Source organism: Orycteropus afer, unplaced genomic scaffold, assembly GCF_000298275.1.
Source record: "Orycteropus afer afer isolate SDZICR_OR568_19922 unplaced genomic scaffold, OryAfe1.0 scaffold00005, whole genome shotgun sequence".
NCBI classification, from domain to species: Eukaryota; Metazoa; Chordata; class Mammalia; order Tubulidentata; family Orycteropodidae; genus Orycteropus; species Orycteropus afer.
In genome coordinates, this window is record NW_006921592.1 from 25820291 (window position 1) to 25844663 (window position 24373).

General features: G+C 38.7%; 1 protein-coding gene across 1 annotated transcript in view; it reads right to left on the reverse strand.

Annotated features, from left to right (window-relative positions):
- Positions 1-24373, reverse strand: part of FANCC (FA complementation group C) — a 208014-nt gene that overhangs the window by 56230 nt on the left and 127411 nt on the right. The window contains exon 6 of the mRNA XM_007939843.1: positions 16546-16704. Coding sequence (XP_007938034.1) covers positions 16546-16704 — 159 coding nt within the window. The remainder of the gene's footprint in view (positions 1-16545; positions 16705-24373) is intronic.

A 24373-nucleotide genomic window follows, 5' to 3' on the forward strand; every position in this document is an offset into this window, starting at 1 on the left:
TCTTTTCTTGTCTTTTTAGTGATCTCTTGCTTTCTTCATGGATAATGTTCTTGATATCTTCCCATAATTCATCTGGCTTTCGGTCATTGGCGTTCAATGCATCAAATCCAACTCCGGCAATGAGTGAGATGAAGGGAAATGAACACTGAGCACTGCACTGGCCCTTTGTGATCTCCCAAGAACATTGTTGTGATGGGTAATGGAAGCCAGAGGGGAATGCATGGAAGGAGAGGACATAGGTGCAGCCAGAAAGGGTAGACACATCTTCAGAGAGACAGCTTCTAAGGGCACAGACATCAGGAGACAGCTGATGGTTTGGGCTTGTGTGGTCATAAAGAGTGGTGTTTAGGACAACATGGCTGACTGATGATGGGAAAGATGAGAAAGTAGAGGCTGGAGGACCAGTAGCTACCACTGATTAAGGGCTGGAAATCCTGGAAAGGAGCCTTAGTGGTGCAGTGGTTAAAGCACTCAGCTGCCAAGCGAAAGGTCAGTGGTTTGAACCCACAAGTCACTCTGTGGGAGAAAGATGTGATACTCTGCTTCTGTAAACATTTCAGCATTGGAAACCTTATGAGGCAGTTCTACTCTGTCCTATCAGGTCACTATTGACTCAACAACAATGGGCTAAGCCTAGAAAGGATTCCCTGGGTGGTGCAAATGATTAACACACTTTGCTGTAAACTAAACTAAAAAGGTCAAGGTTTGAGTCCACCCAGAGGTGTCTCAGAAGAAAGACAAGGATCTACTTCTGAAAAATCAGCCACTGAAAACCCTGTGGAGCATAGTTCTAACTCTGACACACACAGGGTCACCATGACTTGGAACTGATTCAGTGGCAACCTGTATAAGCCTAGAACAATTCTAAGTAGTTTGCTTATATTTTAATCCCTATAACAGGTACCGTTATTATCCTTATTTTATAGGTAAGGCAATTGAGGCAGAGAGAGAAAGACAGTAACTTCCCCAAAGACTCACAGCCAGCAAGTGGTAGTGTCATGATTTCAAACCAGGTGGTCTGATGCATAGTCAAGTCCTCAGTCATCATGTTAGACATAAAGCCACCCCATCCAGGCAGGAGGGTGGAGAGTGACTGCCTCAAGATAGAGGGTGAGAAAGATAGGGATTGGGCCCTGTGGGGAGAGTAGATGGCTTTACTTTAGGAGCCAGAAGTCTGAATCCTGTGCTCCTTCCAATTTGGTATATAGGGAAGTCTTCTCAAAATCCAGGCTGTCGACCAGTTCTAGTCACATTAATGGACCCCTGGAAAGGGGCTTTTGTCCAGTATTCAAGGGCAAGAGCAAGTAGAACACCCCTTGGGAGTGGAGCAGGGTGGTTTCTGACATGGACCCAGAAAACCCTGAGAGAGGAAGCTCTGGGGTACAGAGGAGGAGTTTGGTTGCCAAGTGGCTCCCACCTTCTCTGAAATAGCAGTGATATCTCTTGACCAGCTTTCATCACACTATTTGTCTGTTTCCAGGATCCATGTAACATGAGTAGGTGCATCACTAGAAAAGTTTTTCACTTCAGTGAAAGCTCTTCAGAGCCAGAGACCATTTCCTAATCCCTCTGAACAGCCATAATGCAGTCTGTGCAATTTATACCATTAAGTCATAGTGGCTGGGTGATATTCTGCAGCATAATGTACAAAACTACTGACAATAAACAGCACATAAATGCAAAAAAATATAAAAGAAATCTATCGTGCAACATGATAGTTCTATCAAATACCTGAATTAAAAATACAGCTTAGTTACAAAATCACATTAAGTTGTTACATAAGTTTTATACTAAAGTCAATAAATACACAATACTTTTGTTTTCATCTCAAACACCAAAAATAACCCAAACCACTGCCATCAAATAGATTCCAACTCATAGAGACTCTTTCAGACAGAGTGGAACTACCCCATTAAGTTTCCAAATCTGTAAATCTTTATGGAAGCAGATTGCCTTATCTTTCCCCCAAAGAGTGGCTGGTGGGTTTGAACTGCCATCCTTTTGGTTAGCAGCCAAATGCTTTAACCACTACACCACCAGAGCTCCTTGTTTCAAGCATAGATTGGAACATGTGTGTTAACAATTGTCTTTATTCTAGAGCCTTGATTCCAAGCACACTACTAATGGCCATGAACCAATCAATTTATGGGCTCATGTTCAATATATCAATTGCCTATTATCAGTAAAGTCTATCTTGTTCTGAAGCATCAAATACATAACTCTTTATAATCAGTATTGGATGAAGAGATCATCAAAAGAAGATCATCTTAATAACCTGGCATAGCAAATTCTGATTGGGCCAACACATTTGCATTATACACGGGGCTCCAGATGTGCAACAAGTTGGTTTTGAAATTAAAAAAAGGGTCTTGCAAGAAGCACAGCCATAATACTTCTTGGAAGTGAGAATGGCCATTCTTCATCTGACCTACTTTGGTCATGTTGTCAGTAGGGCCAGTTCCTAGAGAAGGGTGTCAGGCTTAGTAAAGTGGAGGGCCAGCTAAAAAGGGGAAAACCCTCAACAAGATAGACTGACACAGTGGCTGCAATGAAGTGGCTCAAGTATAGCAAGGATTGTGAGGATGGTGTATGACCAGACAAGTGTTTCGTTCTGCTGTACATATGGTCGCTATGAGTCAGAGCTGACTTGATGGCACGTAATAACAAGAAGGATGGCTAAGGAAAAAAAAAAGAAAATAACAAATGTTGTTGAGGATGTGGGGAAACTGAACCTTTATCCATTGCTGACAGGAATGCAAAAATGGCACAGCCGTTGTGTAAGACAGTGTGACAGTTCCTCAAAAAACTAAAAATAGAACTCCATATGACCCAGCAATTCCAAACAACGTGAAAACAGGGACTCAAATAGAGATTTCTACATGAATGTTCACTGTAGCACCATTCCCAATAGCTAAAAGTGGAAACAACTGAAATGCCCATCAACAGATGAATGGATAAACAAAATGTGGTACATACATACAATGGAATACTACTTAGCCAGTAGAAAAAACAAAGTCTTGATACCTACTACAATATGTATGATTTAATGTATATAGAAAGACAAGAAAAGGCAAATGTATAGAGACCAAAGCTTATTAGTGGTTATCAGGGACAGGATCGAAGGGGAAGGGGGGGTTAATAATGATGGGTAAATTGCATTAAACATGGGGTTGCAGAGTCAATTATTGACATTGATGTCAGTAAGTTGTAAGCCTGTAAAAAGTTGAATTGGTAAAAGTTGTGTGATAGCAATGGAATATTATACAACACTAAAGAATAATGTAGGAGTTCTGGTAGCATAGTGCCTAAGGCACTTGACTGCTCACCAGAGGGCTAGCAGTTCAAACCCACCAGCCACTCCTCGGAAGGAAGGTTGGGCAATATACTTCTACAGTGATACCTCCTTGGAAACCCAAGGAGGGGTCGCTATGAGTCAGGTCTGACTCAACGTCACATAACAACAACAAAGAATAATGTAGGAGCTCTGGTAGTGTAGTGCCTAAGGCACTTGACTGCTAACCAGAAGGCTGGCCATTCAAACCCAGCAGCCACTTCTCGGAAGGAAGGTTGGGCAATATACTTCCATAGTGATACCTCCTTGGAAACCCAAGGAGGGATTGCTATGAGTCGAGTCTGACTCAATGGCACATAACAATAATAAAGAATAATGTAGGAGCTCTGGTGGCGTAGTGCCTAAGGCACTTGACTGCTAACCAGAAGACTGGCTGTTCAAATCCAACAGCCACTCCTTGGAAGGAAGATGGGGCAATCTACTTCCATAGTGATACTGCCTCAGAAACCCAGGGAGGGATCACTATGAGTCGAGTCTGACTTGATGGCACCTAACAACAACAATGACAATAAAGAATAATGTAGAATCTGCAAACACCATGTAATGTGGATGAACTTGGAGGACATTATGCTGAGTGAAATAAGTCAACCACAGAAGGACAAATATTGCATTAGTTCATTATTGTAAAAAAGTCAAGGAAAGGTTTATATATGGAAGGAAACCTTCTTTGTTGCTTACCAGGGGTGAGAGAGGAGGGGAGGAAAAACTGTAAAAAAAAAAAAAAAAAAAAAAAAATTGTGAGATAGATATACAATGACCAAAAAAAAAAGTAGCTGCTGAGGCTGCTTATGTACAACCAAAAACCTCATAGGATTTGGGTCCATGGTTTGAAGGTTTAGGGTCATCCCAGTTAATTGGCCTATTAAGTTGTTCACTGCTTCTGTTCTATTTCCTAGCTTGCTGTGTAGTGCCTGGGGTCTTAAAAGCTTGCACTCAGCCATCCAAGGCACTAAAATTTTTCTCTCTATTCACCTGGAGTAACAGAGGGATAAGGAAAGTCAGGAGTAGAAGGAAGAAGGCATTAGCATGTGGCTAATTGGCTCCATGAACAGCTGCTTCCTTTGCCATGAGACCAGAAGAATAGGATGGTGCCCAGCTACCATTACTGAACATTCTGATCAGAGTCCATGAGTAAATTCTGAACAAAAGGGGGAAAATGCAGAAAACAATTTCAAACTATCATGGAATCCAGACTTTCTGGAGCCAAGGGGCTAGGTGAACCCCTGAAACTATTGTTCAAAGATAATCTTTAAAACTTAAAGTAAAAATATCCTCCAAAGTCTCAAAACCAAACAATAGTTTAGCTTAACTAGTAAAAAAGGTCTACCTTGGGCGTTATGTTCTTTTAAGAACTATCTATATAGTATCAAAGTGACATCAGCAACTGGAAAAATTAGACAGAACTCGTAGCAGGCAGTGAGTTTAGGTTAATGGAGGAGAAACAACTCAGAAAAGGATTCTCTTGTATAACTTGAAGAATATAAATGTCATGAATTATACATGTGGAAATGGTTGCCGTGGTGTTTGTTGTGCTGTGTAAATTCTCAACAACAACAACAACAGCAGCAAAGTTTAAAATAAAAAGGAAAAAACCAACTCAGCTCCACAAAATTCCTCCCTAATAACCATGGGTAGTCCTCTATATTACAGGAATACTTTAGAAAACTGTTAAGGCACTTGGGATTGGTGTGAACTGTTATAATTCTCCCCTTTAAAATAATGGGAGATAGACTCCCAATCAGTGCTTTTACGTGGAACATCTGAGTTTTAGTAACAATTTTTGACACAAGGCAGGAGAAACCTATACAGGGCACTTCCCCTGTCAACACCTCCTTCTATAACACTATTTCTAACAGATGCCCCTTGACTTTTTAAACTATACTTTGTTTCTCTAAAATACTCAACTTTGTGAGGCAGGTATTTGCCCCATCCTCTCCACAAAGAAGTAGGAGGTAAAGAGATTTGGCCCAGTTGTTTCTTAAGTCATTTTGCTTCCAATTTTTTTTAATAGCTACCAAAAAAAAAAAAAAAAAAAAAACCCATAAAACCAGAATGCAGAATTAAATTTTTTGCAAGGATGGATCATAGATCCTGAGGAGGGAGGTGTCTGACTGTGACAGGCAGAGAAGAGACGCAGCTCCCTCACGCAACACACCAGCCCAAGCGATATTCTACTTTTTCAAACTAGAAAAAAAATCAAGCACTCTTTGTGCTGCCAGAGGAAAAAAAAAAAAAAAAATTTTTAATCACTTAATTCCAAGGAATTGGAACAAATACTGTCAATTATATCCTATAGGTATATTTCCATCATAACCTGACCTAAGAAGCATATTAAATTGAGTGAGATGAGGCATCACTACCAGCTATCTGTGCAGAGAAGTCCAAAGCAAAAGGCAGAAATCACAGAGTAAATGAAATGTTCAAACCCAAATAAGAAGGAACTTCTGACTATTTTTTTTTGAAAAGAAAACTTTTTTAGTGACTGATTTTGTGAACATATCGTATTAAAGAAAAATATAAAAGGATGCCAGGGAGTCTCAGTAGCTGGGTAAATAAAAATGGGAGCTTTAGTTACTACTATCTCTTTGCTACTTCTATGTCTTTAGTATTGCAGTGACCTTTGTTCATTGGGACAGTCACCTATAATATTTGACAACACTGAAAGCCTGATTTTTCCTACCCAAGTTGAAAAAAACACAAAACCAGAAGTTTGGTTGCAGGTCAGCCTTGTAATATATTTTTGATTTTCAGAGTCTCGTTTTCTCAGTTTGCAAAATGAATATGGCCATACTGATAATAGTTAAATAATCTCTAGCTCCTTTTATTAATTTCAGTTAAATCTTTTCATAATGTACTATGTAAGATCAAGCCAGATGAGTCATTTATTCATTAGTAAGGTATTCATGGAGCATAGCTTAGGTTCTTCTTGTAGGGTAATCGATAATGTTCTCATTAGGCATCTCTGGAAACGATATTAGCTCTTTCAGCAATGGGAATTTAGCTTACATCTCACTTTTATTTAGTGATTTTCAGGTAGGAGAAAATCAGCTTGAGAAAATCTAATACTAAATCTCATCCAAAATATTGTAACTATTAGGAAAGTCAGTAATGATAATAGCAATATTCTACCAGTTATTGAGTGTTTACTCTGGGTGCCAAGTAGCTTGCTATGCACATGACAAGCACTGGACCCATTTAAATCTAGGGTGGACATATGTCTACCTGTATGAGATGGGTTTACGTTTGTTATCCCACATAGTCATAAAAGCATCCCTTTGACTCTCAAAAGCCTTGTGGTCTAGAGTATAAAAGATATGCTCACCTTATTTGTTAAATAAGCTAACTCTGATGAAGTTGGTTGGTCATGCATTCATTCTTCATTTGTTCATTGTTTCATTCATTCCAAGTATGTAGAAAAAAATGTTCCATCCATTCACTAAACTTCTCAATATTTTTGTTTTCTTCATAGTAGCACTATTTTATTTATTAATTATTTATTTTATTTTATTGTGCTTTAGGTGTAAGTCTACAGGGCCAATTAGTTTCCTATGCGATAGTTTGTACATAAATATTCCATGATATTGGTTGGATTCCTCAAATGTGTCAGCAATCCCCATTTCTGCCCTGGGTTCCCTGTTTTCTTTCTTTCAAATGTTTTTAGCCCTTCCTGTCCCTTCATTTTTGCTTTTAGGCAAATGTTGTTCTTTTGATCTCATATAATTGATTATTCTAAGGAAAACGTTCCTCTTGGGTGTTATTATTTATTTTATTGGGCCTATCTATCATTTGAAAGGTGGTGTAGGAATAGCTTCAGTTCCAGGTCAGAGGGATGTCTTAGAGCCATAATCTTAGGGGTTTCTCCAATCTCTGTTACACCAGTAAAATGTTTTTGTGTGTGTGTGTGTGTGTGTGTGTGTGTGAATTTAATTTTTGTTCTTCATTTTTTTCCCACTCTGTCTAGCACACTCTGTTGTGATCCAAGTCAGAATGGTTGGCAGTGGTAGTCAGGCACCATCTAGTTCTTCTGGTCTCAGGTTGTATAGACTATGGTTCATGTGGTCCATTAGACCTCTGGACTAATTGTTCTGTAGAGTCTTTTGTTTTCTTCAGTCTCCTTTACTCCAGACAGGAAGACACCAATAGTTGTTATCTTAGAAGGCTACTCACAAGCTTTTAAGACCTCACCTGCTACTCACCTAAGTAGGATGAAGAACATTATCTTTATGAACTATGTTGTGCCAATTGATGTAGATGCCTACCAAGTCTATGGTCCCTTCACTTCGTACCTAGGAAATTCATCCCATGAGTATCTGGTTATGTCTAAGAAGTTTCCATGACTGTGCCCCTTATATGCTCTATTATCTATATTAATATACATGCAGTACCTACAATTATGTATGTAGAAATATCCACAATCAAATCTCTATCTGCAGGTGGATGTGCTCCTTTATACCCTCCCACACTTCTTTAGAATACCTATCTACCTATGTATCCATTTGTCAACTATTGTTTGTTGATATTATTGTTCAGGATTGCCTATGTTACAGTAATTACCATTTAAAAAAAAAAAAAAAAAAAAACTCACTGCCCTTGAGTCAGATATGACTCATGGTGACCCCTCCTTGGGTTTCTGAGGGGGTATCACTATGGAAGTAGATTGCCAAATCATCCTTCCGAGGAGTGGCTGGTGGGTTTGAACCGCCAGTCTTCTGATTAGCAGTCAAATGCCTTAGGCACTACGTCACCAGAGCTCCCGTAAGTACCACAGTTGCCCTTTACTTCTGTGTTCCTCTCAGTGTCTTCCTTTGCCTTGGTCATGTTGTGCTGATTTCCCCTATAACGTGTATTGCCTTCCCTTCCTCATTACTAACACATGCCTTCCATCTAGTTAATAATTTTCCCTCCCTCCCCCTCTCATCCCCACTAACCATCAAATAATTTATTTTTTCTTTGTGGAAACCTTTCTTTTTTAAAAAAATAATAGTGGTCTTATACAGTATTTGTCCATTTGTGATTGACTTATATCACTCAGCATAATGGTCTCCAAATTCATCTGTGTTGTGAGATGTTTTGCAGATTCATCATTATTCTTTATCATTGCATAGTATTCCATAGTGTGTATGTACTAAAGTTTGTTTATTCATTCATCTGTTGATGGACACTTAGGTTGTTTCCATCATTCTGCTATTGTGAATAATGCTGCAATATCAATATTTTTGAAGCAATGGACTTGGCTTTACTTCAGAAGGCCTGTCATGCTAAATTATGTGTACTCCACAGACTTAGGAAGAACCTCAGCAGTCCTCCCAGAGAGGTTTTACGCAATCTGTAGCCCACAGGTGGCTAAAATGGTAATCCCTTGGATGGACATGAAAAGTTAGGTTTGACATTTGGGCCAAGAAATTAAAAAGTTCCTCTAGGTTATCTAAACCTCAGAGGGGGCAAGCATCTGCTGTTTAAAAGAAAAGAGGCAGCCTCTTTCTTAAAATACATGACTGTATTTGGAAGCCAAAGCCAAAGACATCCAGCCAATTGTGAAACAGATGAAATTCCACTGGTGTATTATGGTAAGCAAATAGTTGGAAGGCTAAACACAGGGCAGGGCACATCAGTCAGTGAAAGTATGTGGTTTCTAAATGACCACGCAGCACATTTGGAGAACTATTAAAGGGGCTGGGGTAGGGGGTAAGGTTGGGTATGGGGGTGGTAATTTGCAATGATTGACTGAATCAGCCTCCCTGTGTCAACACATGGCTCGGGTGCTGCGTCTATGGGCATGTGTCCATGGAAAGGCTCCAGCTCTTACACCACAGCTTGGGGAACTGCTGAGTGGAAGCCATAGGAATTAGACAAGTGATAGACCACCCAGCATTTCTGGATAGTCTGCCCTTGCGGATTTGCAAAGATAATTTTCCAAACCAAATAAGTTGTGTGAGTTGCTGAGAGAAGACATGCTACCACATGTAAAACAAGAAGGAAGGAAGAGAGGGCTGACTTGCGGAGGCTTCTGGCTAAGCACTGTGGGTGGAGTGTGCAGAGCTATTTTCTAAGCATGTCTCCTCCTCACCAGTGACTGTGGAAGAGCTTTGTGGGGTTTCATAGAGAATGTGAGAAGTGTCATCATCCCATCTGCCATCAGTTCAACTCTTGTTGAAAAAGTAATCCTGGAAAGACAAGTTGTTAGAATTCTATTCTTCTCTGAGATGTATTCCTAAATAGATAAGAAATGGAGCTTCCAAGGTGATAGGCAAAGATCATTTTAATTAAAAGTAAATATCTCAATGCAAATTAAAACCACAATGAGCTATCACTTCACTTCCACCGGGATGGCTAAGATAAAATCAAAACAGCAAACAACAAATGGTGAGGCTGTGGAGGAACTGGAACCATTATCTACTGCTGGTGGGAATGTAAAATGGTATAGCCTCTGTGGAAAACAGCTTGGCAGTTCTTTAAAACACAAAAGTACCATAAAAACTAAAAAACTCAAAAAGTAACATATGACCCAGAAATTCTCTAAGTTCTCTCTGAAAAGCACTGCTGTAATAAATAATTGAATGAAAAAGACAAGATTAGTAAGATATTTTAAAAACCTTAGTACTTTTAATAAAATTTAAGATTCATAAGTAGTAAATACCATTTTAAAATCACATCAACTCTGTTCTGGTTACCTAGTACCGCTCTGACAAGACTATACCACAGATGGGATGCTTGAAGAAACAGGAGTTTATTCTCTTACAGTTTGGAGGCTTTAAGTCTGAATTCAAAGTGCCAGGCTCCAGGGGCTGGGTAAAAGCCCCTCAACCTTGAGCTTCAGCTCTGCCTCCTACTCCCGGCCCACTGAAGCTAGAGGCTTTTCTTCACTCATCTGCTGGCTGCTGAGGCTGACAAGCTCAAGGTTGACAAGTAAAAAGGCACAGTCCCGATGTTATCAAACCACACGGCAGGCCTTTAATTCAAGTCCATTGAAAGTCACAAGGTTGGCAGAGCATGGCAGGCTACTGAACAAGGACAAGACTACATGCAGGGTTCAAGCATGCCATAAGCTAGAGACCATTCCCCAAGGCTTCTTATTTACAGGAAGCAGACCACATCCCTATGGCAGTTACACAGTTGCTCACAGTAGATTGCACCATGGAGTTGATTACCAGTCTCATCATGGGGAATACTACATCCAGCTGCCCAGTCACTCAACCAGGCCCAGCCAAGTTGACACACAAACTTAACTACCCCAGACTCTGTATCTTGGATTCAGAAACATGAAAGCTTTACATCTTATTATCTGAGACTGAGTAGAATCTAGGAATTAGTATAGTTGGGTACACTTGCTAAGAAGAAAGAGGACAATGTTTCGAAACATTCCAGAAAAAGTAACTCCTAACTTAGAATCTTATTATTACAGTAGTAGCACTAATAAGATCATGCAGTGAGAAAGTATGGTCCACAGAGCCCTTGTCAGGGTAGGGGGCCTGAGACCCTTTTCAGTGGGTTCTGTGAGATCAAAACAATTTTCATAATGAAACTAAATGTCACTTACATTTTTCCCCTCTCCCACAAGGGTACAGTGGAGTTTTCCAGAGGCTATATGATGTGTGATGATGTCATAATTTTGATATATAATGGAACATGTATTTGTACTCTTGTGACTGTAAGAATTTTCTAAGGTAGTACACATTCAGGATATAAATAGGAATATTTTCAGAGATTAACCAGTTTTGTTTTTCGGTCTTCTACTATGCTCTCTGGTGATACCTGCTACAGTATCTGTAACCCCATCTTAAAAATAACCAAGCCCAAACCACTGTGGTCCATAGGACATTCTTCACTGTAATCTTTAGGGAAGCATAACACCAAGCCTTTCTTCTGCAGTGCCACTGGATGTGTTCAAACCATCAACCTTTCATTGTTGTTGTTGTTATGTGCCATGGAGTCGGACCCGACTCATAGTGACCCCTCCTTGGGTTTCTGAGGCGGTATCACTACGGAAGTAGATGGCCCAACCTTCTTTCCGAGGAGTGGCTGGTGGGTTTGAACCACCAGCCTTCTGGTTAGCAGTCAAATGCCTTAAGCACTACACTATCAGAGCTCCTATCAACCTTTTAGTTGGCTGATAATAAACCATTTGTGCCATCCCACAACCTTGTAACCCTATTGTTGTTGTTGTTAGGTGCTGTCAAGTCAGCACTGACTCATAGTGACCCTATGTACAACATAACAAAACACTGCCCAGTCCTGTGCCAACCTCACAATCCTTGCTATACCTGAGCCCATCATTGTAGCCACTGTGTCAATCCATCTTGTTGAGGATCTTCCCGTTTTGTTGACCCTCTACTTTACCAAGCATGATATCCTTCTCCAGGGAATGGTCCCCTCTGATACCATGACCAAAGTAGGTGAGATGAAGTCTGGCCATTCTCTGGCCATGGAGCATTCCAGCTGTACTTCGGAAGGCAGGACAGATTTGTTAGTTCTTCTGGCAGTCCATGGTACTTTCAGTATTCTTTTCCAACACCACAACTCCAAAGCTTCAACTCTTCTTTGATCTTCTTCATTCATTGTTCAGTTTTCACATGCATATGAAGTGACTGAAAATACCATGGCTTGGGTTAGACACACCTTAGTCTTGAAAGAAACATTTTTGCCCAATGCAATATGTCATCTGGTTTCTTGACTGCTGTTTCCATTGGTATTGATAGTGGTACCAAGTAATATGAAATCTTTGACAACTTCAATCTTTTCTCCATTTATCATGATGCTGCTTATTGGTCCAGTAGTGAGGATTTTCATTTTCTTTATGTTGAGATGTAATCCATACTGCAAACATTAATTTTCTTTAATCTTTACCAGGAAGTGCTTCAGGTCATCTTCATCTTCAGCAAGCAAAGTTGTGTTGTCTGCATATTGCAGGTGATTAATGAGTCTTCCTCTAATCCTGATGCCAAGCTCTTCTTCATATAGTCCAGCTTCTCAGATTATTTGCTCAGCATACAGATTAAATAAGTATGGTGAAAAGATACAACCCTGATACACTCTCTTCCTGATTTTAAACCATGCAGTATTCCCTTGTTCACAAACAGCCTCTTGCTCTATGTACAGGTTCCTCATGAGCACAATTAAGTGTTCTAGAATTCCCATTCTTCTCAATATTATCCATAATTTGTCATGATCCACACAATGGAATGTCTTTGCATAGTCAACGAAACACAAGACAACAACTTTCTGGTATTCTTTGCTTTCAGCCAAGATCCCTCTGACATCAGCAATGATATCCCTCGTTACACATCCTCTTCTGAATCCAGCTTGCATTTCTGGAAGTTCTCTGTCAATATGCTGCTGCAACCGCTTTTGAATTATCTTCATCAAGATTTTACTTGCATGTGATATTAGTGATATTGTTTGATAATTTCCACATTCTGTGGGATCACCTTTTTTTTGGAAAGGGTACAAATATAGATCTCTTCCAGTCAGTTGGCCAGGTAGCTGTCCTCCAAATTTCTTCACACAGACGAGTGAGGGCCTCTAATGTAGCAACCATTTGTTGAAACATCTCAATGGGTATTCTGTCAATTCCTGGAGCATTGTTCTTTGCCAATTCCTTCAGTGCAGCTTCGACTTCTTCCTTCAGTGCCACTGGTTCTTGATCATATGCCACCTCCTGAAATGGATGAACATCAACCAATTCTTTTTGGTACAGTGACTGTCTATTCCTTCCATCTTCTTTTGATGTTTACTGCACCATTCAATATTTTGCCATAAAATTCTTCAATATTGCAACTTGAGGCTTGAATTTTTTCTTCAGTTCTTTCAGTGTGAGAAATGCCATATTTTTCCCTTTTTGCTTTCTAACTCCAGGTCATTGCACATTTCAGTATAATAACTGACTTTGTATTCTTGAGCTGCTCTTTGAAATCTTCTGTTCAGCTCTTTTATCTGGTCATTTCTTCTATTTGCTTTAGCTATTCTCCATTCAAGGGCCAGTTTCAGAGTTTTTTCTGACATCCATCTTGGTCTTCTTTTTTTGTCTTTTTAGTGACCTTTGGCTTTCTTCATGGTTGATGTTCTTGATGTCATCCCACAGTTCATTGGGTTTTCAGTCACTGGTGTTCAATGCACCAAATCTATTCTTTAGATGGTCTTTAAATTCAGGAGGGATATAATCAAGGTCATATTTTGGCTCTCATGGACTTGTTTTAATTGTCTCAGCTTCAACTTGAACTTGCATATGAGCAGTTCATGGTCTGTTCCACAGTCAGCTCCTGACCTTATTTTGGCTAAAGATATTGAGCTTCTCCATCACCTCTTTCCACAGATGTAGTTGATCTGATTCCTGTGTACTCCATGTGGTGAAGTACACGTGTATAGCCACCCTTTATGTTGTTGAAAAAAGGTACCTGCAATGAATAAGTTATTGGTCTTGCAAAATTCTACCATGTAATCTCCAGTGCCATTTCTATCACCAAGCCCATATTTTCCAATTACTGGTGATTCTTCTTTGTTTCCAACTTCTGCATTCCAATCACCAGTAATAATCAGCACATCTTGATTGCATGTTTGGTTAATTTCAGACTGCAGAAGTTGCTAAAAATATTCAATTTCATAGTCTTTGTCTTTGGTGGTAAATTTGAATAACAGTAGTATTAACTAGTCTTCCTTGGAGGCATATGGGTATTATCTTATCACTGACAGCACTGTACTTCAGGATAGATCTTGAAACTTAGTGATGATGAATGCCACACCATTCCTCTTCATTTTGTCATTCTTGACAAAGTAGATCAGAAGGTTGTCTGATTAAAAATGGCCAAAGCAGTCCATTTTAGCTCACTAATGCCTAGAATATTGATCTTCATGCATTCCATTTCATTTTTGACAACTTCTAATTTTCCCAGATTTATATTTTGTACATTCCATGTTCTGATTATTAATGGATATTTGCAGCTGTTTCTTCCCATTTTGAGTCATGCCACATCAGCAAATGGAGGTCCCAAAAGCTTTACTCGAGTACATCTACATCATTAATGTCTACTTTACTGAGGAGGCAGCTCTTCTGTAGTCGTATTTTGAGTCCCTTCTGACCTAAGGGGCTCATATTCTTTTTTTTTTTTTTTTTAAATCCATTGGTTTTTTTTTTTTTTAGGATTTGGGTGAAGATTTACAGAGTAAATTCACTTTTCATACAGCAGTTCACATGTACTTTGTCTCATGTCATTGACCAAAATTTACAATGCAGCAGCTCCCCTCCTACTTCCTCCCCATAGTTACCTCCTCCCAGTGTCCATCCCTTCATACTCTTCTGCACCCTGAGCTATCTCCCTGTGCATAAGCAGAGGGGCTCATATTCTGACCCTATATCAGTCAATGCTTCAGGGATATTCATAAAGTTTCCCAGTACTATATCAGAGTGTTTCACTGCTATTTATAAGATTTTCACTGGCCAATTCTTTGAGAAGTGGATGGCCCTTTCCTTCTTCCGAGTTTGTCTTAGTCTGGAAGCTGTATTGAAACCTGTCCACCATGGGTGACCCTGATGGTATCTGAAATACCAGTGGCATAGCCTCAGCCTTACAACAATTTGCAAGCCATCACAGTACGACAACAGATGGCAGGTGAGTAGTCGCATAATCCTATTAGCATCAAACAAATCATTATTTTAGAAATTCTGATGTTTTCTCTGTACCTACACAGAAGTACAATAAGAAACAAGAACACTTTACTGTCTTATTTTACAAAAATATATTTTCTAAAGAATATTTTTCTAAATTTTAAAATTTTATCTAAGACTTATTATTTTAGAATTTGATAATATTTTGTTCAAAAAGAAAATTTGTTTATATTTTTTTATATTAGAGAATGGATGCTTAAAAAAGGAGGATTAAAATATTTGCTTTCTTATTCCACAGTTGCACCATCTATGTCTAAAGATGAAGGAAAAGGTGAAGCCAACATATCACAGAATTCTCTGACTCACAGAAAGGATACATCTACTCCAAACAAAGTGGGCTAAACTGCAAACAAAAAGTAAAATTATGAGAAAAGCTATTTTTCCTTTGGCTTTATGATGTCAATAATTAACTTTATTGTATCTTTTGACAGAATATTTTCAAATATCATTATGGTGCTAGTTAAGTTGTGGCATCAATTTGACACCAATCATTGGAGTCTAAACAAAAAGGAATTAAGTAATCCAAAAGTGGTCATGATAAGTTATTATCTCAGCCTTACAAATAAGAGAATTCATAGGCCTAGCTGGACTTCCTGTGTTGCTTGTATTTGTCTTATATCAGCACTAACTAAGCATAGAAGAAAGTCTTTCATGTGAAATCTTGTCAACAAGCACATATGGTACAGAAATACTTAAAGTACTGAATGACTATTTGAATCTTAAAGTTTTCTCCTGGTACCACATACTTTGCAAATTCCTGAAATGGTTATTAAAATAATCTTGCCTTTTCTAACTACGTATCTTTGTGTGGCTGAATTTTCTTCATATACTTCAAACAAAACAATATATCACAACAGACTGAACACAGAAGCAGTTATGAGACTGTTGCTCTCTTCTTTTAAGCCAGAAAATAATAAGGAGTTTTGTAAAAATATAAAACAATGCTAATCATTTCAAGCGATTTTGGGGGGAGAGAAAAAATAATTGTTTTTCATAAGAATATATTACTTGTGTTAACATGTAATGGGTTTATTATTATTTTTTAAATGAAGTAAGTATTTTTTAAATTTATCAGTTTTAATTTCAAATAAGGTAAAAGTATTGATAGATATGACCCATATTTTCAAAAAAAATCTCTTTGGGTCCTCGATAATTTTTCAGAGTGTAAAATGGTGTCGGGGAGTCGCTGGATGGTGCAAATAGTTAATACACTTGGCTGTTAACCGAAAGATTGTAGGTTCGAGTCCACCCAGAGGCACCTCAGGAGAAAGCCCTGACAATATACTTCTGAAAAGTGAGCCACTGAAGACTATGGAGTGCAGTACTGCTGACACACATGGGCTCGCCGTGAGTTGGAATCAACTAGAGGGCAACTGGTTAAAGGGGGTCACTGTGAGTCAGAATTGACTCAATGACAGTGATTTTGGGTTTTGGATGAGACCAAAATGCTTGAAATGTCATAGCACTCCCCACTTATGAAGCATTCCAAGAAAAGGAAAAATGAAGTTGGATGAAGATAAAAGACATCACTTACAGTAAAAAGGCCTCATTCACAGCTTCAAAGAACTCAGGGCAGAGGATTTCCTGAGGTTCATCTCCTTGGTAGGTGAGCAGAGCCTCCACCAAGGGTTCAAGTTCTGGAAGAGTGACCAGGGGGATGCAAACCTGTGACAGGGATGTAACTTGTTCCATCCTATGGAAGACATAAAATAAGAAATAATGACCCAAAGCTTACAGCCACATGTAAAGATAAAATCTTCATGCCTTAAAGGTCCATGATGGGCCACCTGATTTGCCCCTCACATAAAGACAGCTGCCCTAACAACATGTGTGAATTCTCCTCTTCATCAATTCTTTAGGAAGGAATCCTTTAGCCTCTGGTTCCCGTTTAGCATCATTTTTTGTCAGGACTTTGTTTAGCATAACTAGCTCCAGGCACCTGCTACTTACCATGCCAAAGCAGAACTCTTGTATTCTTTCCCCCAATGTTGTCCACATCGCACCCTTCTATCCCCAACAACAAAAAAAATCTCATCTGCTCAGGCCAAAACTCTTGACTCTTGACTTTCATTCTTGATTCCTTCCTTTCTCTTATCGGATTCATCAGTAAATACCATCCACCACTACCACTGTCTCTACTTCAGGCCATCATCACCTCCAGTCTGGTTACTGAAGTAGCATTGTCCCCCTGCTTCTGTCCTCACCTCATTGTTTATTATCAGAACAGTTTCAGCAGTCGTTTGAAAATTCAGCTCAAATCACTAGTTTGCTTAAAGATTTCTAATGGTTTCTCATCTCAATAAGCAAAGTCCGTATGGTAGTAGTTGCCAAGGCCTTGCCTGATGAAACCCCTCTCTGTTTCTTTGCCTTACCTGCTTCTACTCTCTACCTTGCTCACTCTGCTCCAGTCTTACTGGCCTCCAACTACTCTAAATAAGGTCCTGCTATTGATTTGCCTGGAACCAGGGCTAGTTCCCTCATTTCTTCAGGAATAAACTCAAATGTTGCTTTATAAGTGAGCTCTTCCCCAACTGTCCTACAGAAATGCACTGCCCAATAAGGTAGCATTGTGGCTATTTAAATTTATGTGAATTAAAATAAAATGAAATTAAAAATTTAATTCCTCAGTTGTACTAGCCATATTCCAAGTGCTCACCAGCAACATGAGGGTAGTGGCTGTAGTACTGGACAGTGTAAATTTATAGGACACATCCATTTTTGCAGAAAGTTCCAGTGGGCAGTGTGACTTAAAATAGCATGTATCCTTCCATCATCCCTGTACTTCCTATCTGTCTTACACTTGTTTTACTTTTCTTCTTTGCACTTACCATCACCTGACACATAATAGATTTCCTTGTTCATGGCTTCTTTTCTCCTAGTAGCATATAAGCTCTGTTTCATTCATTGCTCTAATCCTAACTCCTAGGGACAACTCCTTACACATACTACATGTTCAAGAAATATACCTACTCTTCTCTTTGCAACACAGTTAAGTTCCAAAGTCCAGGTCATTATTTGAAAATCAGTGTTAAAGCAAAAATGGAGGATGACCACATAAGATCATAAAATGGATGATGATTATATTATCAAATACCTGCCAAATTTACATCACTACATAAATGCCAAAACACATCATTACACAACTACCAAATCATATCACTGCATAACTGCCAAATTATATCATTCATTGCATAACTGCTAGATTACATCATTACATAACCGCCAAACCACTGAGAATCATGGCCCAGCCAAGTTAACACAAAAGTTTGACCATCACAAGTAGTGTTACTCACACCTCACACCTTGGCTTTTGTTCTGCCAGACATACAGCATTAATGTGCAAAATAGTTGGAGAGTAGACTTTTACTATTGTAAATATGAAATGTTGGATAATGAGATAGTCGGTATGTGAGGAGTAGGTTAGTTGTTAAACACATGAATGAGCTAGAGATTAATAAAATTAAAGTTTGGGACACATGCTATTAATCTTTTTCTAAGAATTTTCATATATACTCATAAATATAGGAATTCAGTCTTGTGATTTGTGAAACACAAACAGTGCCACAATATCAAACATATAGAGCTGTTCTTTGTCTTGTTTGTTTTTGTTTTTCACATGCTATTACTCAAAAATATTTATGTTCTGCAGTTTAACAATGTCCCTACTAACAGGCATTTGAGTTGTTTCTAAATTTTCATCATTACAAACACAGCAGTAATTTGCCTGGATAATTCATGTAACTAGAGTCATATAACACTTTGTTTTGTCTAAGTTATTTCACCCAGCTTAATGTTTTCAAGATTTAGCCATGTGGTAGCATGTATCAGAATGCTATTTCCCTTTGTGGCTGAACAATATTTGATGACATGGACATACCACCTTTTATTGACTCATTCATCTGTTGATGGGCATTTGTGTTGTTTCCACCTTTTGGCTATTGTGAATACTGGTGTACAAGTATCTGTTTGAGTTCTCCCTTTAAATTCTTTCAGATATATATCTAAGAGTAGAATTGCTGTGCCATTAAGTAAAGGTGGAAGAGGCCAAAGAACATCTATAGTAGAAGAAAAAGAAATGTATCCTACCATTTTAAAGCAGGCTGTTTCCTTCTAAATAACATTTTATTGTGTTTTCAGTGAAAATTTACACAGAAAATTTGATTCCCATTTAACAATTACTACACAAATTATTCACTGGAGAAGGCGTTTTACTAATCCACTGTTTGCTTAGACACTGTAACTCTCTGGTTTCTAGAGTTTGGAGACTACTGTTGAACTATTTTTGCTGTGGAGGCGGGGGATGGGAGAATGTAGCTACTTACACCATCATCTTTCCTCTTCCCGGACAGGTTACTCTTTAGTTGCACTGAAGTTACTAATTTGGGATCTTCATTCCTGGGGATTTGTTTCACTTCTCTCACGGTTTGGATGCTCTGCAGCCCATATTTAACTCTTTTCTGTTACATTCTCTTTTTTCATAAAAGGTAGATGAGAGGTAAATATTTGAGACTTGTGTGTCTGAAAATATATTTTACTCTCACACCTGATTGATACTTCCGCTAGATATAGGGTTCTGGTAATTTTCCTACAAAATTGTGAAAGAGTGGTTCTACTGCTTTTTAGCTTCCAGTGTTGTTCTTGAGATCCCAGGCTATTATGATTCTTGATCCTTTTTATATAAGATCTCACTCCCTGGAAGATTATAAAGGAGCTCTGATGACATAGTGCCTAAGGCATTTGACTGCTAACCAGAAGGCTGGCGGTTCAAACCCACCAGCTACTCCTCAAAAGGAAGATTCGTCAATCTACTTCCATAGTGAGAGGACCTTGGAAACCCAAGGAGGGGTCCCTATGAGTCAGGTTGGACTCGAGGGCAATGACTTTGGTTTTTGGTTGGAAAATTATAAGGCATTATCTTCAAAACATCACAACAACATGTTTTAGTGTGGATTTATTTTCACTGTCTTGGGCACTCAGTGGACCCAAGGCATTAGGAAAACCCTCCTGAATTACTTCAGTGATGATTTTCTACCCTTTCTTTTCTCTGTTCTATCTTTCTGGGAACTTTTTTTTTTTTTTTTAACTTTTTGGATACTGGACTTCTGGAAAATTCTCTTATTGTCCCATCTTTTCTTTCTTAATTTTCATCCCTTGGTATAATCGCTCTAGATTTTGGGGAGTTTTCAACTTTATCTCTTAGTCCTTCTGTTATGTGTTTCACTTTCACTCTCATTATTTCCAAGAGCAGTAATATTAATGAAGACATTAATATTATTTGATTTTCTTTTGTTTGACTCTCATATTTTTTCTTTATTTTTCCAATGGATATTATGTTAACACCACTGTTGCTCTGTTTTCCTTCCTGAGCTTTTGCTTTAGAACTTCTGAATGGAGCTTGCAGATCTCATAACTTCTCTACTTTCCATTCTTTGTCTCTTACACTATAACTAGAGGAGAACTCCTTTGCTCAGTCTTCAAGGTCATTATTTGCTATTCTGCTGTATCTATTCTCCTATTCAGTCTGTTTACTGAATTTTCTTTTTTCTCATATAAATATATTAAAAAACTATTATTTCAAGTATTTAATATTCTCCTATTCTTCTGAAAAGAATTTTAAAAAATCCTCATTAGTTCAAGGTAATGCATTTTCTTGGTGTATTTGCTTCTTCTGTTTATTGCATTTGGTGCATTTATTTTTTCTCATGGTGTTGCTTTTCCTTGAATATTTGGTAACTCTCATTTGCTTTTCCTGGAACTTGGGGTTCCTTATTAGCCTTCCTGCAAATGCTCTGTTTACTGTAACCTGCCACTAGAAATTGAAGGGAGGGGCAGGATATCGTGCTAGTTGGAGTTGCCAATAAATTGCATTCTGGGCATTAAAGTATCTCTAAATAACCTGGGGGAGCTCTGGTAGCATAGTGCCTAAGGCACTTGACTGCTAACCAGAAGGCTGGCGGTTCAAACCCACCAGCCACTCCTCGGAAGGCAGATGGGGCAATCTACTTCCGTAGTGATACTGCCTCGGAAACCCAAGGAGGGGTCTCTATGAGTCGGGGCCAACTCGACGGCACATAACAAAAACAACAACAAATATCCTGGGAACTGAAAGTCATTCGGTGCTTGCTTCTCCTCCCAAATATACTCATCAGTCATGGTGTAGGCAGGACATCTCTATTGTCTCTTGCTTAGGGACAGTGGGAAATGAGGTAGAGTATATGGGGGCCAAGTCAGCTGGCTGTTATTAATGAAGTGACCTAACTAGTCATCTTGTTGGCTGTGCAGTTCCCTTCTGCTCCTACCCTCAAAACATCTCTTAACTTTTACAGTAGTTCTCTCTTGCAAGCTTTTGGGAATGTGGTAGTTTCCTTTAAACAGATGCCACCTACCTAATATTTCAAGCCTTTCTCATAATTTGTGGGTCATCAAAAGCACCCCTTGTTTTATAGTATTACATATTTAATGGTAAAATGTTCCTTGTTACTCCTAGGACTTGGAGGATAAAGTAAAAGCTAAGGCATTCATATGCTTAATTCATTACCTGATTCAGTCTCTTTGTATTACATCATTCTCTCTTCTGTAATTGGAGTTGCCATTACTCATAGTTTTTGCATTCAAGATCAGTCCAAGTTCGTTAAATGGCAGCTATTCAAGGTATGGTCTACAGTACCAGCACCATCAGCATCCCTAGGGGTGGGGGCCAAGGAATTTGTTTTTTAACAGGCTTCTCATGTCATTCTTATACACACTAAAGTTTGAGAAATGCTGCTATATAACATTAGCAGCAGTTCCCAGAACTTGATACAAATCTCTAGTAACAATCTGAATTTTTAGGTGACATGACAGAATTGTATTTAAGGTTTATACTTTCGTTGATGAGTTCCTACAAACTGTTATTACTGTATTATTTTCTTGATATTCAATAATTAAATTCTCATAGATTTTTTTTTGTCAAACTACATATAGTGATTTGTTCCTGTTTGTGAAAAGTTTGTCTTTTTCCTCAGATATTCAGATTTACTAAAATTCACTTCTTATTCTTTACCACTTTCTTAAATGACTAAGGTCCTTCAACACTTACCTTCCATAGTGCTCTATCATCTTTCTCTAACTCCCAACAAGGTGGGTTTAAGCTCTAAAATTTATTTATTTTTGAGTGCACTATCATCTAAGTTGTTAATGAAAATATACATTTAACTTGAGTTGTAAATACCTCGACTATTTGGAATATGTGCTTTTACTGGGTGGGATAAGAGAGGGGAAAAAGTTGCTGTGTGTGTCAGCAGGCATGTGTGCATGTGATGGAATATGCTTTTTTGTACATATGGTTTGCATAGGATCTAGACAAATATTTGCATAAAGTAAAGAGCTCTATGAATGTTGTTGTCGTTGTCAGGTGCCATCGAGTCGGCTCCAACTCATAGTGACCCTGTGTACAACAGAATGAAACACTGCCCGGTCTTGCGCCAGCTTCACAATACCTGCTATACCTGAGCCCATCGTTGCAGCCACTGTGTCAGTCCATCTCGTTGAGGGCCTTCCCCTTTTTTGTTAACTCTCCACTCTACCAAGCATGATATTCTTCTCCAGGGAATGGTCCCCAGAGACCAAAGTAGGACGGACAAAGTATTATTTTCTTGATATTCAATAATTAAATCAATTATTCTCGCTTCCAAGGAGCACTAGGGCTGTACTTTCTCCAGGACAGATTGTTAGTTCTTTTGGCAGTCCATGGCACTTTCAGTATTCTTCGCCAACACCACAACTCAAAAGCATCAACTCTTCTTCGGTCTTCCCTATTCATTGTCCAGCTCTCACATGCATATGAGGCAACTGAAAATACAATGGCTTAGGTTAGGTGCACCTTAGTCTTCAAGGAGATATCTTTGCTCTTCAGAACTTTAAGGAGGTCTTTTGTAGCAGATTTGCTGAGAGCAATACATCATCTGATGTCTTGACTACTGCTTCTATTGGTGTTGATTATAGAATCAAGTAATGTGAGGTCTTTGACAACTTCAGTCTTTTATCCATTTATCATGATGCTGCTTATTGGTCCAGTTGTTAGAATTTTTGTTTTTATATTGACGTGTAATCCATACTGCAGACTGTAGTCTTTAATCTTCATCAGTAACTGCTTTAAGTCATCCTCATTTTCAGCAAGCAAAGTTGTGTCATCTGCATATAGCAGGTTGTTAATGGTTCTTCCTGCAACCCTGATGCCATGTTCTTCTTCATATAGTCCAGCTTCTCAGATTATTTGTTCAGCATACAGATTGAATAAGTATGGTGAAAGGATACAAATCTGACACACTCCCTTCTTGATTTTAATCCATGCAGCATCCCCTTGTTCTGTTCGAACGCCAGCCTCCTGGTCTATGTAGTTTCCTCATGAATACTATTAAGTGTTCTGGAATTTCCATTCTTCTCAATGTTTTCCATAATTTGTTACTACAAATGTTAGTGAAATTGAAAATATACCTGAGAATTGTATGAGCTTATAATTCATGCAGGAGTCTGAGATAAAGGGGCAGGTAGGCAGTGATCTTGCCTCCCAGCCTTGACTCATTTATCCTCTGCCCTAAAAAACCTGTAAGTATAATTGTCCCTTCAGTGAATGAGGTCAATCAAAGTCTATCTCTAGTGACTAGATGGGTAGGAAAGACAATTTTGGCACTAAGTATGTTTATCAAACACGTTAGTCTTTTGCTCAAGAATTTTGTTCAAGATAATTGTCCAGAAATATTCTAGTCACATCTCAACTTAGGTAGCTCTTGGTTCTACCAACATGCAGACAGACCAACTGGCAATCTTCTGAAGGGCTTCAAAGTGTTTATGGCCTTCATGGCCCCGTCCTTTGGTTTGAAGCAGAACATTGTTAGCCAGAGCCTATAGATTCAACTTTCACCAGAGTTATGCAACACGTTCCAGACTGTATCACACTGAGCATTAGGTCTTGATTGACTGCAGAACAGCAATTCCAAGTGATTTCTGCACAAGAATTTAGCTGCAGAGGGCTCGATGGTAACCATACACCACTGGAAACATCCTTCCCATGTCATTGCACTGAAGCTTCCAAACCATCTGCAGTAAACTACTGCACTACAGGTCAATTGACAATGCTCAGAAAGCCCAGAATGTCACTCCTTCTAGCTGGTTTGTTGCAAAGAACAAGATAGAATTTAAACATTCTGTCATTTAATTGTTGATTTTACTTAGTGGCAAGTGAAACTCTATTTAAAATGCTATGACAAAACCATTTATCAAGCCTCTAAAAATAATGCAGAAGGAAACTAAACAGATTTTCCTGTATTTTGTTCTGCTGACAATTTATGCATCTGAAGTTATAAGATTAATTTCTATATTTT